We start from the raw sequence: 21259 nt of genomic DNA, 5'->3' as shown, positions 1-21259 counted from the left end.
TTACCTCTCTCAGCCTGTTGGTCGTTGTTATTGTTTACCTCTGTCAGCCTGTTTGTCGTTGTTGTTGTTGACCTCTCTCAGCCTGTTTGTGGTCGTTGATTACCTCTCTCAACCTGTTGTTGTTTACCTCTCTCAGCCTGTTGGTCGTTGTTATTGTTTACCTCTGTCAGCCTGTTTGTCGTTGCTGTTGTTGACCTCTCTCAGCCTGTTTGTTGTTGTTGATTACCTCTCTCAACCTGTTATTGTTTACCTCTCTCAGCCTGTTGGTCGTTGTTATTGTTTACCTCTGTCAGCCTGTTTGTCGTTGTTGTTGTTGACCTCTCTCAGCCTGTTTGTGGTCGTTGATTACCTCTCTCAACCTGTTGTTGTTTACCTCTCTCAGAGTGTTGGTTGTCGTTTATCTCTCTTAACCTGCCCGTTGTTGTTGTTGTTTACCTCTCTCAGCCAGGGGGGTATTGCACTAAAGCAGGATAAATCCATCCAGGATTAATGAGGAGGTGCGGCTTCAGTCAGCCTAGTCGGTGTTTTCTGGGATTAATCGGTTGCACGTTTGCCGAGCCAGGATGAAAAGACGCGGCTCAGTCCAGCCGGTGTGGAGCATCAGGATCAGTGGCGTTCACGCAGTGTTAATTTTGACATGAATTTTTCATTTCATTTTAGTTTTAGTCACTCACCAAAGACTAGATTTAGTTAAAGTCACATTTTAGTTTTTTAGTTTAGTTTTGTTTTAGTTAAAATTTAGTCTGTGGAAATTAGCTTTAGTTTTAGTCTTAATTTTAGTCTTGATGAAATTTGACAGTTTTGTTGTACTATAGTAAATTAGATAGATAGATGGATTGATAGATCGATAGATAGATAGATATATGGATAGATAGATAGATAGATTGATAGATCGATAGATCGATAGATAGATAGATAACTTTATTGTCCCAGTAGGAAATTTGTCTTGGGCAAAGTGCAAAGTGCTACATCAACATACATATACAGATAAAAACAACACAACATAAAACCGCAGAAGGATGCGTGTCACGGTTGTAAAAACTCCATTGTAGGCATATCTTTGATTATGTTAAGATATTTAAACTTAGAATGTATCATATAACTCTTGTATCATAAATATGAAAATCTATGGCTTGTTGGAAAAAAAAATAATATAAGAACTTCAGATTCTTTCTGTAAATTCTTACAACAAACGACAGCCTGCAAGAAAAACGCTCCAATCATAATGACCAGCAGGTGGCGGTAATGCAACCAACGGGATGCAAGCTGCCGTAAAACATCACAGAAGAAGAAGAAGAAGAAGCGAAGCACAACAGAAAACAGTGCTGCTGCGGTGCTGAGTCTCCGGACCAGAGCCGGACCGGAGCCGGACTGGAGCCGGACCGGAGCCGGATCGGAGCCGGACCGGAGCCGGACCGGAGCCGGACCGGAGCCGGACCGGAGCCGGACCGGAGCCGGATCGGAGCCGGACCGGAGCCGGACCGGAGCCGGACCGGAGCCGGACCGGAGCCGGACCGGAGCCGGATCGGAGCCGGACCGGAGCCGGACCGGAGCCGGGGAGCCCGGCGTGAGGACGGTTGTAACCCAGCTTGTCCGACGGCCAGCGTCAGCTTTTTCGTCACATTTTTACTCGTCAGTTCATGATGTTCAGAGATTTTGTTTTAGTTTTTGTTGTCATTACTTATTAAATTTACGTTCTTGTCACAAATTAGTCACGGAATAAATGGGTCGTCAACGAAAAGTTTTCGTTTAAGTTTCCGTTGACAAAATTAACACTGCGTTCACGGCGTTCTTCAGAAGACCACGACATCGATCACAGAATCTCAGATTGAAAATGGAACAAGGACAAGCATCTTACTTCACGCGGGATGAGCAGGCAATTCTTCTTCAACTATAAGAAGAAGCAAAACATATAATCCAAAAGAAAGGAAACAGTGTTGTAAAAAAGGGGAGGGAAAAAGCCTGTCAGTTGATAACAGACCGGTTTAATGCGTAAGTAGTGCAAACATGTACAATTCATAACCTGTCCTCCACAGACACTATCCTCATTACAGTTCTAGGATGTGGAGTGATGACTTTTCAAGTCCACTAATAAATAGTGGTGTTTTTTTCTTTAATCTGGAGGTGATTGATCTGGACATCGAAATTAAAAAATGAAGCTTAGGATATTGGACTGAGAGTTCTATAAATTGGAAGGGGAGGTGAGTAGACAGAGCAGTGCACACTGTAATCATATCTGTAATTGACTGTGTTAATAATCATTTCTACTTTTTCTCTCTCAACTCCAGAATGAAAGCTGAGAAATGACCAAATACAGAAAACTAAAATTTCAAAATGTTTATTTCTTCTCTTTTCCTGTTAGTGTGGGGTATACAATGATTTGGAAATGAGGGATTTAGAAATTGACTACCAGCAGGGCAGGTGTCCTGACAGATTTTGCTACCGGCTCTCGGCATGGGCGCAGTCTACGGGGCGGATTGCCTTCCGAAATGGTCTTTTGACAGGTGGACCGTCTTTATCCTGCGCCCCCTAGTGGGGGCATGGAAGAAGAATAGTGCATTCAAAGGGAGGAACGCGAGGTCCCCCCCCCTCGTTGGATGAGGGCGCTTGTCTCGGGCTCATCTGGGGTGCATAGGAAGCCTGGGCCGTGCCTGTCTACCAGCAATCGTTAAAACTAACAATTCAATTAACTGCAGTGATATATTAGTCGACGCCAGAGAAGTGGAGAGTCCAGCCCTTCTCCAGAGGAGGCTCCAGAGCCCCGGCTGTGTGGAGGGGAGTCTGACTGGATCTAGCCGGGACCTCTTAACCTCCCTCACAGCTCAGGCTCCTCCCCCCAACGTGACGATGTGTTTTTTAAGGTAAATGTCTCTCAAATTAAATGTTATGAAATGATCTTAGGATACCAGTTTTGTAAGATATGGTCATCATGTTCCATCTACATTTAGAATCAGTTTTTACTGCTTGTAACATCAACCTGCCCTGGGACTACTGGTGGAAATTAGCATTTTTGCTATAACCTGGTACAAAGCATCTCTCCTTTGTGGTTAATGTTATTTTGTACACTGTCCCTGTGTAAATAAAACCATACCATACCATAACGAGGTGACATTCCATGTCCCTAGAGTCTCTGTGTCTGAGGATCGGGTCTCCGGGCACCCTGCCGGGCTCTGTGGGCAAAGGCCCGGCCACCAGGACCTCGCTTATGAGCCCCAACCCCAGGCCTGGCTCCAGGGTGGGGCCCCGGCTGCGCCATACCGGGCCACGTCACGGACCTCGGTTGTAATGTTTTCATAAGGGCTGTTGACCTGCCCTTGGTCTGGCCCATCACCCAGGACCTGTTTGTCATGAGAGACCCTACCAGGGGCATAAAGCCCCGGACAACATAGTTCCTGGGACCATGTGGGCACTTAAACTAACCCCCCCCCCCCCCCCTTTAAGGTGGCAGGTCAGGGGGGAGTCCACTGGGGACTCCTGGGGGACTTCAAGGCCCAGGTGGGCAGAGACAGTGAGACCTGGAAGGGGGTGATCGGGACTCACGGCCTCCCTGATCTGAACCCAGTGGCGTTCTGTTATTGGACTTCTGTGCTAGCCAGTTTGTCCATAACAAACACCATGTTCGAGCACAGGGGGGTCCATAAGACCACCTGGCACCAGGACACCCTAGGTCAGAGGTCAATGATTGACTTTGTCGTGTCATCTGACCTCTGACCTCGTGTTTTGGACACTCGGGTGAAGAGAGGAGCAGAGCTGTGGACCGATCTCCACCTGGTGGTGAGTTGGATTCTCTAGCAGAGGAGGAACCGGACAGACTTGGCAGACCCAGACCTGTTGTGAGGGTCTGCTGGGAACGTCTGGTGGAACCCTCTGTCAGCAGGGTTTTCAACTCCCACCTCTGGGAGATCTTCGCTCATGTCCCGAGGGAGGCTGGGGACATGGAGTCCAGTGGACCATGTCCTCCACCTCCATTGTCGAAGCAGCTGCTCGGAGCTGTGGTCGTAAGGTCTCCGGTGCCTGTCATGGCGGCAACCCCCGAACCCGGTGGTGGACACCGGAAGTAAGGGCTGCTGTCAAGCTGAGGAAGGAGTCCTATCAAGCCCTGCTGGCTCATGGGACTCCAGAATCAGCTGACAGGTACCGGCAGGCCAAGAGAACTGCAGCCCGAGTGGTTGTGGAGGCAAAAACTGGGTCTGGAGGAGTTCAGAGGCCATGGAGGAGGACTATCGGTCGGCCTCGAAGAAATTCTGGCAAACCGTCCGGCGCCTCAGGAGGGGAAAGCAGGTCTCCGCCAACACTGTTTACAGTGGAGGAGGAGCTGCTGACCTCAAGTGGGGACATTAGAGGACGGTGAAAGGAAGACTTTGAGGACCTCCTCAATCCCATCACCACCTCTTCCTGGATGAAGCAGAGGCTGAGGTCCCAGAGGTGGACTGAGTTCTGAGGTCCTAAAGGTGGACTCGTCCATCACCCAAGCTGAAGTCACCGAGGTGGTTGGTAAGCTCCTCGGTCTCAAGGCACCGGGGGTGGACGAGATTCGCCCTGAGTACCTTAAGTCTCTGGATGTGCAGGGACTGTCTTGGTTGACTCGTCTCTGCAACATGGCGTGGCGGCCAGGGACGGAGCCTCTGGATTGGCAGACCGGGGTGGTGGTCCGGAAGGTGTGCTCCAACTACAGGGAGATCACACTCCTCAGCCTCCCTGGGAAAGTCGTTTCCACGGTACTGGAAAGGAGGATTCGACCGATAGTCGAACCTCGGATTCAGGAGGAACAATGTGGTTTTCGTCCTGATCGTGGAACAGTGGACCAGCTCTATACCCTCCATAGGGGCTCGAGGGTTCGTGGGAGTTCGCCCAACCAGTCCACATGTGTTCTGTCGACTTGGAGTAGGCGTTCGACCGCGTCCCTCCTGGTGTCTTGTGGGGGGGGGGCTTTGGGAATACGAAGCCACCGTGCAGCCAGGTCTGTTTTTTTTTTATTTTCCCCTATTTTCTTTAAAACAATTTTAAACCTTTTATTGTAGGACTTGTATTAAAGGGCAGCTCTGGTTTTTTTGACACCTGGACCTTATTTATAGGTGTGTCATGCTCATAAACTCACTCAGACAAACATTGTGCAGCTCCGAGTCCTTCAGAAGTTATTTAGATTCAACCGATTTAGCGGGGGCCACGGCAATGGAGCTTCAGCGCGGGACATAATCTCTGCAAAATCGCTCATTTTGGCTGTATTTCTTCATCCATCGTCAGTGTTATCATAAAGTCAGCTCGTCTACCGTCTTCAGGTGGATCAACTGATCTGGACCCGGAGCCTACCGGTGAGGAGAGGGCTCCAGGAGGAATGCGGCGGGTCCCCGAGCACCCTGCGGCCGGCACGGAGCACGCCTCCGCCGGGGAGCGGAGATCCGGAGCTCTCCCGCTGATGGGAGAGCTCCAGCAGCCAGGCCGTGGCCTGCTCCACAGCTCCGGGACGTTTACCCAATCGGCCCCAACTCGGCCCCTGGAAGTCAGGCACCCAGGCGCCGTGCTCGCCGTGCACCGAGCTAACTGTGGCTAAGTTAGCGAAAACTGTGAGCTGACCCACCTGAAGACAGTAGACGAGCTGACTTTATGATAACACTGGCGATGGATGAAAAAATATAGCCGAAATGAGTGATTTTGTAGAGATTATGTCCCGCGCTGAAGCTCCATTGCCGTGGCCCCCGCTAAATTGGTTGGACCTAAATAACTTCTGGAGGACTCCGAGCTGCACCATGTCTGTCTGAGTGAGTATATGAGCATGACACACTTATAAATAAAGTCCAGGTGTCAAAAAACCGGAGTTGCCCTTTAATAAAGAAAGGATTTATAAATGTCTGTGTTAAAAGTTATTTTTATCTTCATATAATCTGTTCAAATAAATAATACTAAGGTCAACCAGACCCTGCAGATGCAACGACTACAGTTGTAACATTTGGCTGCAGGATGATTAAATGATGTAATGTGTGGAAAAAGCAGGAAATGCTGTAAACCACATCCATTTCTCACATTGTTGACAGCAGTTTAATCAGATCCTGGTCGTTAGCCTGCTGTGGAGCAGCGAGCTGCAGAGGATAAATCACCGTGGTGACTTGCCCGGGATAAACTTGGCCAGTTTTTGTGCAACCAACTTGAGGCTAACTTCGTCCAGGATCGCCACAGGATCGCCACAGGATCGCCACAGGATCGCCACAGGATCGCCACAGGATCGCCACAGGATCACCACAGTTTGCCGGCTTAATCCCTTATCCTGGTTTTGTGCAATACCGCCCTGGCTTGGTGCAGACCCCCCCCTGTTGTTGTGGTTGTTATCCCCTCAGCCTGTTCGTTGTTGTTGTTGTTTACCTCTCCCAGCCTGTTTGTTGTTGTTGTTTACCTCTCCCAGCCTGTTTGTTGTTGTTGTTTACCTCTCCCAGCCTGTTTGTTGTTGTTGTTTACCTCTTAGCCTGTCAGTTGTTGTTGTTTACCTCTCTTAGCCTGTTTGTTGTTGTTGTTTACCTCGCTTAGCCTGTCAGTTGTTGTTGTTTACCTCTCCCAGCCTGTTTGTTGTTGTTTACCTCTCCCAGCCTGTTCGTTGTTGTTGTTTACCTCTCCCAGCCTGTTTGTTGTTGTTGTTTACCTCTTAGCCTGTCAGTTGTTGTTGTTTACCTCTCTTAGCCTGTTTGCTGTTGTTGTTGTTGATCTCTCCCAGCCTGTTGTTGTTGTTGTTGTTTACCTCACTCAGCCTGTTGCTCAGCATGTCTCCCAGCAGCAGAGTTTCTGAGGTGTGAGCGACCAGGTAACGTTCTCTTCCCAGGATCTTCACCTCCTCGATCTCGTAGCCATAGAAGGACTTCAGAACCACTCGGGTTCCTGACGACAGGTTCCTGACGATCACCTGGAAGAGAACCCTTTCTGTCCCCGTTGCTCTCAAAACTCACTGATGCAGATTTTATCTTCAGCTTGAGCATTTGCTCCATGATGGTGTGAAAGTGCCGAGACGATCCCGTCAGTCGGCTTCTCGCTCAAGACCCACCAGCTCTTTGCCTGTGTGTGTGTGTGTGTGTGTGTGTGTGTGTGTGAGGTGAGAGAGACTGAGTGAGATCACTACCTGGCTCAGGCCGACGTACGTCATCTCAAACTTGTTCTTGTAGATGCTTCTCCGCAGGCAGCAGTCGAACAACTCCACCCCCCCACAGAGAGTCCCCTGAACACACACACACACTCAGTGTGAGGGTCTGCGGGAAGATCGCGCGCGCGTGTGTGTGTGTGTGTGTGTGTGTGTGTGTGTGTGTCCTCACTGCACACAGTCGTGATCCATCCTTCTTCCACTCCAGACTGGTGACTGAATAAAGGTTCTCAATCTCTTTGGGTTTGGCTTCGTCCCACAAACCTCGCCTGGGAGAAAAGTTAAACACCCTCAACCTGGAAACACACACACACACACACACACACACACACACACACACACACACAGTGAGCCCTGGTTGCCTCTCCATGGTGGCCCTCCCCCCATGTGCCCCCCCTCACCGGTTGAAGCTGCCCATCACCACAGACCCCCCGCTGGGCGCCATGGCGGCGGCGCTGAATCCTCCCTGCTGCCGTTCTGGACCGTAGTCGAAGGTCTGCAGCAGGCGGCCGTCACGGCTGTAGACCACAACCTTCTGATCGCAGCCGCCCACCAGAACACTGTTCACCCCCCAGGCCAGGGCGGAGGGGGCGCAGGGGTGGAGCAGCAACTCGCCCTGCAGCACACACATGCACACACACGCACGCACGCACACACACAGGGCCGGTTGGGTTAGGGTTATGGGCAATGTGGGCGACCATCCAGGGGACAATATGTTTTTCTGTCTTTTTTCCCTTGTCTTTTTCGGCAGCTGGACCATGCAGCTGTATGCTTGAACCCTTCAGCTGTGTGAACAGATTTTAGTCTTAGCAGGAAGAGACTGAATCTCCTCCTTCTGCTGCCTTTATTTAATGCTGGCATCTGGCATGGCTGCAGGACCTGGGGTCTTAACTATAAATCTCGCTGCACATTTTGCGAAGGGAAAAACTGCCTGTGACTTTGCGGTCGTCACCGCCAACAGAACAGCTGCCGTACAGGACCGCACAATTCAGAAACACTACGTGGAGACGAGAAAGCAGAAGGAAACAGAATTAAAGTCCTTCATCTGTCCCGCACGGGGAAACTGCAGGGTCGCAGCAGCAAGAAACGGAGACAGAAAAGTAGAACAACACAAAGCCCAACCATACAAGGAAAAGTTCAATATAGTTTGTATTAGGGGTGAGCCGAATACTCGTTTTAAACGAGTACTCGTTACGGATAATGCATTTTTTCCGAATCCGAATATAACCCGAGCATTGTCAGTCATCATTCGTCCTCGTGCTGATGGGAGATCCTCTGGTCCTTCATTCTGCTCCTGCTCCACTGAGACTTGTGAGAGAAGCCAATCAGTGCTTGTGAATTAAAAATTACGCATTTTATTTCTTTGTAGCTGCATTGTGCCAGAGGAAAACCTTTTAAGGTCGAAACGTCGCACGATTGTGCACACTCGTTTTTTTTTCCCCCGGGGGGGTTTTAAGTTTCGTTTTCCCTCGCGGCTTTTTTTGTGTCCTTTTTTCTTTTCTTTTTCATAATAATATGGGCTGGTGCTCCAGCGGGAGGCTGTGATCTGTGGGAGAGAGATGACAACTAGACCGAGGTCCACTATGATCGGCACTGCAGCCGCGGACAGGACCAGGAAGCTCAGCAGGGGGGATGAGAGATTTTCCGGGACACCGGGGAGGTTCTGGTAGGGATCATGGGGGGAGGCAGTCCCAAACCAGGAAGGCCTGTTCCTTTCCTTGGACTCTGGCTGGAGTCCAGACAACAATTCTAGAGAAGCTGTTCTGTAAATTCATTCATACAACTAAAAATATTCATGTTCTGACTCAATAAAATACTTGTTCTGTAAATAGTTCCTTCACTATTGTGACCAAAAATATTCAAATCTTTATTCTGAGGCTGTTGTGTGAATAAATAATCATTTATATATCTTTAAAAATGTTCATGTTCTGACTAAAATAAAAAAAAACTTGTAAATTGTATCATTGAGACTGTTCTGTAAATAGTTTTCAAATAAACAATAAATATAGCAACTTCTGAGTAATCCAAATCAATTTCAGACTTAAAAGAGTGTGCCAATTTCTGCCCCACCCCATTTCCGGTTAAACCACGCCCACTTCCGGTTCAGGCCACGCCCCCTCCGAGTACAGATACGGATACAGATAGTTTGGATGGGTAAACAGATACAGATACAGATAGTGGTGTACTCGCTCATCCCTAGTTTGTATGTAAAATTAGATATTATTACATAACAGAAATATAGGGTTAGGGTTAGACCGACACTACTAATTATTAAATATAAATTAAATACAACAGAAATAAAAATCGAAGACACATATAATTAAGTAATAGATAGAAGCTGACAGATATAAATCAAATATAATTTACATAAAGATCCAAGACAGATATAATGAAATAAATAACAGATATAAAGATATACATTAGCAGATACAAAGAGATAATTACGGTATAAGTTTAGGACGGGCAGACATGAACACTATACTAATAACAGATATAAGTTCAATATAATTTAAATCTCCATTCAGACAGACAGTGAGTGGTGATGAGCACATGAGGGGAGACACTGAGGAAGTCCCGTTTCCATCCTGAACCCTCACCTTTCTACATCTTCTACAATAAACACTACATCAATCGCTCAAAGGGAGAATCAGACACATCACGGAATAAAAACTCCACAACGTCTTTGTCTCTGCTCTACAAACACACACTGTCACCAGTAATGACGTAACAATTCTTCTCATGATACACACTTCAAATAGTTCTCAATTAAATTGCAAATATATCAAAAAATGTTTGCTATTTAGTCATGGCCATACACTCAAATAAAGGAAATGTTACTATAGTTGGCTGTAAAGTATAGTATTTCTTTTTAATTACTCAAAATCGACAAGTTTTGTTTTCAACTGAAGTTGGTTGTGTTGGTTGAAAGCAAAAGTATGTAATGTTAGGTTTACTTGGTTGTATTAGTTACCCCAACTCAAATCTGTCATGTAAAAATCATGCAAAACCAAAAAGCAACGCAGTAGACATGTTTGTCCCTTAAAGGACACCACATCTCCTCTAATCTCGTTCACAATCAAGGAAGTTTATATTACCTCCCCCACTACTGGTTTCTATTGAATTTTTATTTTGAATTTATTTTGAAATTTAATTTTTAATTTATTTTAAATAACTTATTTGGAAAATATTTTATTCAGCCTGTATCATACAGAATTTAAAATTGTAATGGATCTTTATTTTAAAACTTTGCAGGGTTTGAAAAACAAAAAGGCTACAAAAACCTTTGAAAATTTTAAGTCCTGAATCTGTCTTTATTGTGTGAATGTTGTTTTCTCTTCTTCTTGTCGTGTTGTGTACCCCTCTGTTCGCTAAGTTTTATTTGTTTTTATTTTTTAATTTTCACTTGTTTTTTCAAAACCAATTTTGTACGGTGTGTTCGACGCGTTTCACACATGTGCAGAAGGAATCAGGTTGGGTCATGAAAACTTTGCAGGTGCTCACAGGGAAACCTCACCACTGTGAATCCTCAGAGTCAGTGAGTCACGTCATAATGAAATGTCCAGTTTACACAGAACAGAGGAAAATATTGTTTCTAAATTTGGAAAAGTTTGGACTAAAGACATATTCACTTAAAACAATACTGAGGGATGGAGTGAAAGGGAGACTGCTCGGGCAGTAGTTCACTTTCTTTTGACAACAAATCTGTAAAGCAGGATTTAGACCCCAGAAGATGATGCTGCAATAGCGCAAAATTACCTGTGTGTGGCAGCACTGCACCGCACTGTGCCTAGTCTGCCGTAAAAAGAAGAAGAAGAAGAAGAAAAAGGAGAAGGGAAACCTCACGTGGATGAATCTGCAGCAGAGGTACGAAGCAGAATCGAAGCAGAGGTACGGTTGCGCCTTCTTACTGCCATAAGTTCATAAATCAAGTGCAGTGTTTGCAGTTCCCATACACTACAGACATCGACTGGAATTAGCGAGAACGAGTCCTGGCACCAAAACACCACGTGCATCTATAGGTAGCGACGTAGTTCGGTTAGCGTCTTTAGCTCGGTCAGACTGACGCTGCCATTCGAGGTGCTGTGTATTTTCCACATCCATGTGGTTCCACGCTGCAGATGGAGGGGAGGGGAGGGGAGGGAGGGAGGGGCGCGTGTGGTGTCGCTGCTAACGCTGCTAACGGCTAACGCTGCGCCCGGACTGAAAAGGTCTGGCCCTGTGTAGTATGGGCTCATTCCGAGCGGAACCTACTTGAATTCTGCGCGAGTGTCATTGATTAGGCTCCGACTTATCCTGCTTTCATGTGCTATACGATTTTCCAAGTTAAAAATTGCATACATTGTATGGAAAACTGGGGATTGATGTTGGTACTCTAGTTTCCGAGATGCTTAACCTTTCACCTTTCAAAATGGCGGAACACACAAATAGACGGAAATAGATAGACGGTAAGAAATGTGACGATTTTTAAACATGTTGTCCTTTATGTGGCACAACATAAAAACGCAGCCGCATATTGATTAAAAAAAAAGAGGCTTTTGGCCGAGTTGTTAAGCAGCTTACAGTCAAGTCAGCACTGACCAACTCGGCCACTTGAGAGCCCCCCCCCCCCCCCCCCCCCCCCCCCGCCCCCCCCGCGAGGCCGACTTGGCTGTATCCCGGGGGCGGTGTCGAGTTGGATTGGTGCCAACCTGACTGTATCCCCAGTTATTGCCGCGTGCTTTCCACATTAAATAAAATATTGGCAGAAATTCACAAAAATCGGTGTTTGTTAAGGCTAATACCCCTGATTGTTGGAAAATTAATTCCAGAAGACGAACCAGCTTGGCAGCTAATATTAGATTTGAAGGATATTGTTGATCTTGTTGTTTGCCCTGTACATACGAATGAGTCAATTGCATACTTTTAGACTAAAATATCTGAGCACAGATACCGGTACTGCACACTCTTCCCTGAAAGAAAACTGCTACCAAAGCACCACTACCTGGAACATTATCCAGCACTAGTCCTTCTCTTTGGTCCACTCGTTTCTTTCTGGACTCTGAGGTTTGAATCAAAGCACAGTTATTTTAAACAAGTTGTGAGGCATACCAACTGTTTTAAAAACATAACACTGTCTTTGGCCAAGAAACATCAGCTCATGATTGCCCATAGTTTGTTTTCATCAAGCTGTGAAAAAAACTTTCTCGAGGTTGCAGGAGTCTCAACGGTTCCTCTTGATGTCCTTAAAGAGGAAGTAGCAGATGGCCTCCGTCAGAAGTACCCTGATCTTAGTGTTGTTAATCTAGCACAGAATGTATCTGTTCATGGCATCAACTTCAGAAGTGGCATGATAATAGTGCATGGATTTGTTGGTGGACTGCCAGACTTTGCCAAAATTGTGCAGATGTGTTTTGAAAGACCAACTTGTCTTCATAGCAAAAAAATGAAGCTCATGGTACAGAGAGCACTACAGATCCTTCGAGTTGGATCCTTCTCCAAGAGATGTGTGATTGCCCACAGTCAGCTTGTGGATCGTTACCCCCTCTGTGATTACAAAGTTGGCACTTTACGGATGGTGACTTTGAAACGATACATACATTCTTCAGGTAATACAAAGGAATATTTGTGTGTTTTGCACAAAGTCTTATTCAGACTAACCCAAACTTACCAAACATTTTTCTGACTAATCAAAACTTACACAATATAGTAGATATGAATTTCTCATCTGTAACATCCACTGGTTCTTTTGTGTGTGTGTGTGTGTGTGTGTGCGTGTGCGTGTGTGTGTGCGTGCATGTGTGGATGTAAAGATGTCCAAAATATGTTTGTCATGGTGTTGTGCTCTGTTTTACTTTAATATTCTCTCTCTTTCAGAATAAGAGTCGCAGGTGCACACAATGTCTACTCCAGCAAAGCTTGGGATTGTTCTCGGAGAAGATAACTGTGTGAAGCTAACTTTGTCTTCTGGAATACCGGACTCTGTGGACAGTCTTAAATTTGAAATTCAGAAACAGTGTGGAATTGAAGGACAGTTCAGAATGCAGTACATGGACAGTGACTTCGACCAGTTTATAAACCTGACTTCAACAGCAGATATCCAAGACAAAGGGACATTAAAAGTAATTCTACTGAATGATCAGTCAACACAGGCCTCCAGTCAGCAGATGGATGATTCCAGTGTCGACACTGATATACTTTCATCCTCTGAGTCAGCCACCTCAACTTCAGCTGGGTCTCCAGCCTCATCTCTAAGGTATCAAGGCTGGCCAAGCAACTTCCCTATTCCTCCGTTCTCTTACGAAGTAGAGATGCAGCTGTCAAAGGCAAACCAGGAATTCCTTGCTGAAGGCAAGCGTCTGAACTAGGGCTGTCGCGGTAAACCGGTATTGACGATAATCGTGTTAATAAAAAATGAAATTTCAATATCGTGCTCAAAATGCACACATGATATCGTAAAGAGGATCTAGTGCCACTTGAAACGTGTATTTTCAAAATCCGCTCCTGTTCTTCCGCCCTGCTTCGTCTCCCTCCTGCAGCCCCCCCACCTCTCCCCCTCTCCTCAAATGTAAACACAGCAGAGCAGCGGTAGCGGCCCGGCTCCTAGCTAGCGTGGCTCCCAGTTAGCGAGCGTCTCGAGTGAACTAAACATGTCGGCGGTGGCCGACAGCGAGACGCTCTATCCTAACCCGAAAAACGTGTGTTTAGCAACACTGACTGCACGCTGAAGCTAGCCGGGTCGTAGTGGGGCCCCATTAGGTGGGTTCCAGATGTGTCATTGTAATGTGTCCGGGAGATTTCAAGTTGTGTCGCTGATATCCGCCGTCTTCTCCGCCGGCCCCCTTCTAGCAACTAACCGGTGAGTACTCGGAAAAGGGCCCCATGCGGGGGATTTTCGAAACGTTGTCGTTGCAGCGTCTGGTGTAGCGCCTTAAATCTGTCATTGAAATTGACTGATGTCAGCCGTTCCTCGGGGCCCCCTTCAGCTCGGGGCCCTAGCCAGTAGCAGCGCCTCTGGCTGGAGAGAAGCAGCTGCTGCTCATTTAAACAAACAAACAAACAGAAGTTCTCGGCAGTGTGGTGGTGGGACAGGATTTCACCCCAAGAGGACCCGAGGGTTTTCAGAACCCACCAACCCTACGTAAATGACGCCTCTGCTGTGGATCCTCTGTTAATCAGTTCTTCAGATTTTAATTAGTTGAGTGTAACTACACTTTTTGTGTGCAGTTGCACAGTTACTGTTCTCATATTGTTTCAACACCTCATTTGACAGGTATTCTGAATGTAATTCATCTGGGAAAAGAGAGAAAACAAACAAAAATAAAATTAAAGATGAATCTAAATGTTTGTTCCATTATTAGTTAAATTTTTGCTGATATCGTGATAATATCGTGATCGTGATATTTTTTGCCCACGATAATCGTCAAGAGAAAATTTGATATCGTGACAGCCCTAGTCTGAACCCAAGCTCCAAAGTCAGGTCAGACATTCTGCAGGCCTTGGCTTCTGAAATAATGAAGTACACAACAGGATACCCTACCTCTGCACAATTAGACGATGTTGCAGGAGCTTTGATCCTTAAACATCCATGCTTAAAGGAACAGGGATCTGTTACTGGATACTACGGTTGGAAAATAAGCTTGAGGTACAAAATGGGCAACTTCTGTACGAAGCTGAGGAGCTTGGGATGCCCAGAAATGACCATCAACTCCATGAAAAACAGACAGCCTGGTAGCTCCTCAAGTCCTAACCAAGTGAAGAAACCCAGGAGAGCCGAGGTCAATTTCTGCCCTCTTTACCCAGCTGGAGAAGACATAGAGTCTTGAGAAGGAGCGAGTGGAACTGCTATCTGAGGTCAAGAAAAGGAACAATCGTCAGGTGATAAAAGAGAAAATGGTGAAAACCTTTGCTCATCAGCGGCATGAAGTGGTTCAAGGCATGCCCTTCATCGCAGAATTCAAAAGTAGATGGCCGGCTCTCTTTATGGAAGATGAGGCAAGTTTTAATTTGCAGGTCATAAGTAAATTTTCTTTGCTTCATGTCACAACTTTAATGTTTTTGCTAATTGGTTGAAAATATTTGTGTGAATGCCTCCAGCATTCACACAAATATCCTGTTATGCTCTGCTTTTGGCTCGGTGTTAGTTGTCTGCAGCCAGCGCCACTTTTTCATTCTGCTGGTGGTGATTAAAGCCACATGTTTTGTCCTGTCGGTTCAGCTCAATTGTATAAGCTTCCTCCACATTTTCCTGAGGGTCGGGCGCACCTGTGTTGTCTCAGAGGTCTGGTCTCTCCCAGGTCTCCTTCCCTCCAAGTCCGGAGGGAGGCTGTCTGTAACAATCACAATCATCCTCTTGAAACAAGAACTGTGATCAAACTAACACACCGAGCCCAAAGCTGAGCGTAATAAGGAGAATTATTCCACTGCTGTGGAGTTGCTGGATCCAGAGATAATTAGCATATTTACCTAAAGCTCTACTCATTTGTATATTTTAAGTTGTATGTTGACCTTCTTTTGTACTTTGTGCTTTTGTTTTTGTCTTGTTGGGTCTTGTCCCTAGGTATGTGCAGAGTTCACGTGAATAACCACCATCCCGCTCATCCCAAAGTTCATGTCGCAGCTGGACCACTACTCTGACAAGTTGGCTCGAGTGCTGCTTAGAAAGGAGGAGCAGCAGGATGCAAAATCAAAACCATTATGGCTGATATTGACCAGGTTTGTGTAATTGCTTGAATAATAATGGATAACTTGGTTGCTGTGATGCTTTGCATGATAAATTTGTCCCCACCCCCACTTATACACAATTCACAGTAGCAGCCAAATGTTGCCTTTCACTCTTGTGTGCTCTGCCCTCATTGCTAATTGGCAAGAGCTATCTAACTGATTTTATGAATGTCTGTATGACCTCTGCATAAAGACTGACTGGCCAACTGATATCTGTCAGGGATTACTCTCTGGAAAGTTTTCTTCTTTCTTCATCTTCTAAATGTCAGTGACTTATTTATACAATATATTTCCTGTTGTGTTTTTCAGAATGACTCCCTTGAAACAAGGAGAGCCTGCTGCCTCAAAGCACTAGCTTTGTATCTCAATGAAGATCCTGAGAAGCTAGTGAAGGAATAAACAGTAAGTGTTATCTAGGTCTGATTTTCAATAGTTACTTCCGCCAAGCAGGTGATGTAATCACGTCGGTTTGTTGGTTGGTTGGTTGGTGTGTTAGCAAGATCACGGAAAAAGTAATGGACGGATTGCAATGAAACTTTGTGGAAAGGTGGGTCTTGGGCTAACTTATGGCGCGAACGCACTGGACGCGGTTCTGATCGCCTCCCATGTTACCCTATCTGACTGGCCGCACACAACGTGCAGGGGGCGCCGCGCACGCCGCGGCTCGCGCTCTGCAGCGCCCGCTCCGCTTCGTTCTATTTTTCACGCGAGCCGCGAGAGCGCCAATTGTCAAGCTGGATCAAACAGATCGGACCAGACCATCTTCTCCGTGTGACGTGAACGTGGGAAAACAGAGCGTTTCCACGGTGGGAGGGGCTGCCTCTCTGAGCAGCACGACAAGGAGGAAAGCTCAAACATGCAGGCACAAAGGAAAAAAACGCTTTGGGCGTGTTTTTGGTGAGAACAGAACTATATAACAAGGTTAAAACATACAAAAAGGGGCGACAGTAGCTCAGTTGGTAGAGCAGGTCGTCTTATAACCGGAAGGTTGGCGGTTCGATCCCCGCTCCCGCAGGCATAAAACTGTTGTTGTGTCCTTGGGCAAGACACTTCACCCACGTTGCCTCGTATGAAAGTTGTGAGAGTGAATGGTTGGTGGTGGTGGGAGGGGCCGATGGCGCAGATTGGCAGCCTCGCTTCTGTCAGTCTGCCCCAGGGCAGCTGTGGCTACAGTCGTAGCTTACCTCCACCCAGTATGGTGTGAATGAATAATGCAATGTAAAGCGTCTTTGAGTGTCCTGAAAAGCGCTATATAAAACCAATGCATTAAAAAGTGAATTTTGCATGATACAGCCCCTTTAAATTGATGATCTGGATCCAGGAATTTTTTAAAGGATTCTTTATCATTGAGAGATAGGGAGTCTTTCACATAGTTGGGCAGGGCTGCCGACAGGCGGGACAAACGCCTGGTTCACAGGACGCGCCGTGCGCGGAAGCGCCGCACACCCAGTTTCAGATCGGCGCACCGATTAACCTATCTGACGGCTCACACAGGAGACGTGGGACACCGCCGCGTGCGTAGCGGCGAACGCCGTGGACCGCGGCCGCTCTTCTCCTCTCTATTTTCTCCGCGAGCCGCGCCGTGGACCGCCAGTTGTAAAGCTGGACAGAGCAGATCGCACCACACAGGAAGTCAGGAATGGAAAATACGAGAGAATCCGGTCCATTTTCAAATTAAAATGAAGTAAAATAACATAAATTATGTTGCTTTTCGGTTTTCCTCCTCAGATAAAAACACACACACACACACACACACACACAGGGAGAGAGAGGGTGAGAGAGAGAGGCGCCGCACGCCGCAGCACTCCACTCTGATCACAATGTTGTTTGATTATATCTGGTGTTCTTCTGGTTGTTGGTGACTGATTTGAGCTGTGGCGGAGGTCTGCCTCTCTGAATGACACTTTCTAGTTGAATATTCGACAATTGATTCGCAGCGGTCTGATTCAACTGCGGACCTCTGGGGGGGCTGCTGCTGCTGCTATGAAAACCCTTAGTTGAAAACATCCCTAGTTCTATCCATTGTTTTACAGTGATATTTCCATTCCTCATTGAATGATTATGCTGTCATCGGTGTCTTGATTTGTTTTATTCAGTTTTTCAATTATTAAAGTCAGTATTAAAGCGGTGCAAGTTTCATGTGAATTACGTGCTTTCAGTGGAAGAGTCATTATTAAATTTTGTCCTTTTTTGTCTGTTTTTAAGAGTGAGAGCCATGATGACATACAGAAAGATCTGGATCGGACAGTCATCGGCATCTATGTGATACATCATCCGGATCCAGTGTTGATGATCTTCCAGACGATGTGGGCATCATAGCTGAAGGTGTGCAGCTGCTGTCCGGGCTCAAAGATGTGGCCACTGCTTGTGCCTTACTGTTCGGTATCATCTAAGACCTCAACCTGAAATATCCAACTGACCTCAGGTACATGTTTGAATTTATTCAAAAGATCCTGTAATGGAAATTTTATGTATTTGATGCATGTGATGGTTATCAACTTTAAATAGACTTCCTTAGCATGGTTTGGATTCGTATACACAGGCCAGAGGTTATTTTGCCTACCTTGACATGTTTCGGCTGCCAAGCTGCCAAGCTGCAGCCTTCCTCAGAAGGCTGCAAGGAAAGGACATACACAAGAACTCACGGATCATCTCAACACACTGGATGACACAATAAACATCAAGCTCACCCACGAAGAGGAAACAGACAGCACCATACATTTCCTGGACCTGGACATAAAACACCTGGAAGATGGCAGCATTAAAATTCACATATATCGGAAACCCGCTCACACAGACCAATACCTCCTCTGGACGTCAGAACATCCCATCAACCACAAACTTTCAGTCGTAAGAACCCTTTTCGAACGCAAAACTAATCACACAGGAAGAAGACAGAAAAGAGGAGGAACAACACATCATAAAAGCACTACGAAAGTGCAACTATCTGATGTGGGCCATAAACAAAGGCCGCCAACAAGCAAAACAAAACCAAGACACAAAAAAGAGAACAACAACTAAACAAACTGAGAAACCAAACAGGGCCATGGTGACACTTCCATACATCAGAGGGATCACAGAGAGAATACAACGGGCCATGAATAAGCACAACATCAGCACCCCAGTAAAACCACAGGTTGAACTACGGCAGTTACTAGTACATCCCAAGGACAAAATAGAGCCACAACACAAATGCAATATTATTTACGAAATACCTTGTTTGTCGTGCAACAAATCCTACGTCGGGGAGACTGGCAGAGCCTTCAACATCAGGACCAAAGAACATCGCACTGAATGTGAAAAAGAAACATCTAAAGCGTGCACACGCTCCTCCAAACGACAGGCAGAGCAGGAACAGCTGAAGTCTGCCATTTCCGAACACTGCAAGAGGGAAAACCACCTCATGGACTGGGACCATGCCCAGATCATCGGCACGGAAAGCAACAAGTACCACCGCTGGATCAGGGAGGCCATCGAGATCCGGAAACGCCCCCCAGACTGTGAACCGGGCAGAGGGGGCGTATCAACTTTCCCATATCTGGGACACAGTTCTGAAGAAGTCGGACTGCAGATGGCGCTGTCATCCTGCTGCACCCAGTAGGAAGCTGGCGCCAAAACCTGTATAAATCAGCCGACCAGACAACATCACGTGACACTTCTGAGGAAGGCTGCAGCTTGGCAGCCGAAACATGTCAAGGTAGGCAAAATAACCTCTGGCCTGTGTATACGAATCCAAACCATGAATACAAAAAAAGGCCTAATGAACCTTATCGGACGACTTCCTTAGCAGACGGCCCCCCTGGACTCCTGACACCAAGCCAACCCAAATGGGGGTTTCTTTCCTATCTGTCCTGCTATATGCTAAACAGATGTGTCTCCCCCTAACCGGGTGTAATCTCCAAAAAGTATCTATGGTCTGTATGCTGTTCTTCTAAGATGCGTTATCAGCCACAGGGGTTGAAGTGGGTTGGGTTGTTGGGGCTTTCTGTTCCTTTGTCACTTCATATGTTAAATATGTTCCCTTCTTGACTGAAGGCAGCCTCAAAGACATGTTAATGACATTAATATGTCTGCCCCTGGCCCCAGGGGTTCAGGACAGGGTATAAATATCAGTCTGTATCTCAGAACTTCAGAACTCACACTGACTGAGCAGCTGTGACTTCTCTCCTGTTGCAACTGGAAATAAAGGAACCAATAAGGAACTCATCGTTGGTGCATTTATTAATAGAATTTCCACAGCAATCCTGATGGAACTCGATACACACAGACTTTCAGCCAAAATCCAGGTACTCAAAAACAAACTGCTGGAATGAATTCATGCCACTGGAGCAGTTTCGTGACCTGGACACTGTTCAGTGTGCTGAAATGTTTTTGTTGTTGGACGACGTGAACAGCAGTTTTGACTGTTATATTTTGTGTCATTTTTTTCACTGTTAATGTGCCCGAGAGGGAGAAGTTCTACATTACTTTAAAGCAGTGATTTCAAACTGTTCACCATGGACCAAATGCTCTCTCATAATTATGTTGGTTTGGCTCATGGTCTGTTCATGTTGTCATGGTATTTCAGTGATTATGTCAAATTTCTAATGGCACTTTGTTAAAATCGAACATGTAATCTGCATATGTGTGCCTGTTACAAGCAGTTTTAAGCTGTCTTTATATAACACATTGCTTTGAGTGGTTAAAAGCTGTTTGGAGAAAATGTTAGTTTTGTGACCTAGAGGCAATAAAGTGTACTGAAGTTTTTTTGGTTTTTTTTTTTTTGTAATTTTACTACTTCAACTGCAATTATGACTTGATATATTTTTGTACTTATTTTACTGTCAATGTGCCTGAAAGGTAGAAGTTCTAAATGACTCTCAAGTAGTGGTTTCCAACTGTTATCCATGGGCCAGATGCTGTCGTGATATTGTTGGTTTGGCTCACAGACTGTTTATGCTATGATATTTCAGAGTTTGTCAAATTTCTAATGGCACTTCCTTAAAATCCAACATATAATCTTCATATTTGTGCAAGTTACAAGCAATTTTCTGCTGCTGTTTTGAGAAAATGTTGGTTTTGTGACCTGGAGGCTATTGCACTGAAATGTTTTTATTTGACTACTTGAACTGCAGTTTTGACTGTTAATATACTTTGTAATTTCTTACTGTTAGTGTGCCTGAAAGGGAGAAGTTCCAAATGACTGTAAAACAGGGACCGAATGCTCAGGTGTGATATTGTTAGTGTGGCTCAGACGGTTTGTGTTGTCATATTTCAGTGATTGTCAAACTTCTACTGACACTTTGTTAAAATAATTGAACATGTAATGTTCATATGCTTTTTCAGTGTAACACTTTGAGTGATTAATAAAAGGGCTGCTTTGAGAAAAGTTGTGACTCCCTCCTTTAACGGCTTTTTAAATTTGTCATTTTAATTGGATAAAATAAACTCAATTAAGTC

At 45.9% G+C, this 21259-nt stretch overlaps 1 protein-coding gene across 1 annotated transcript in view; it reads right to left on the bottom strand.

The window, feature by feature from the left end:
• The window catches only part of ift172 (intraflagellar transport 172), an 80082-nt gene that overhangs the window by 27316 nt on the left and 31507 nt on the right, over positions 1-21259 (bottom strand). Inside the window, exons 8-11 of the mRNA XM_030087373.1 lie at positions 7522-7736; positions 7293-7416; positions 7103-7198; positions 6728-6889 (exon numbers count right to left, since the gene is read on the bottom strand). Of these exons, the coding sequence (XP_029943233.1) occupies positions 6728-6889; positions 7103-7198; positions 7293-7416; positions 7522-7736 (597 nt within the window). The remainder of the gene's footprint in view (positions 1-6727; positions 6890-7102; positions 7199-7292; positions 7417-7521; positions 7737-21259) is intronic.

Source organism: Salarias fasciatus, unplaced genomic scaffold (genome assembly GCF_902148845.1).
Source record: "Salarias fasciatus unplaced genomic scaffold, fSalaFa1.1, whole genome shotgun sequence".
In the NCBI taxonomy this organism is placed as follows: Eukaryota; Metazoa; Chordata; class Actinopteri; order Blenniiformes; family Blenniidae; genus Salarias; species Salarias fasciatus.
This window is presented reverse-complemented; position numbering and strand designations above follow the sequence as displayed.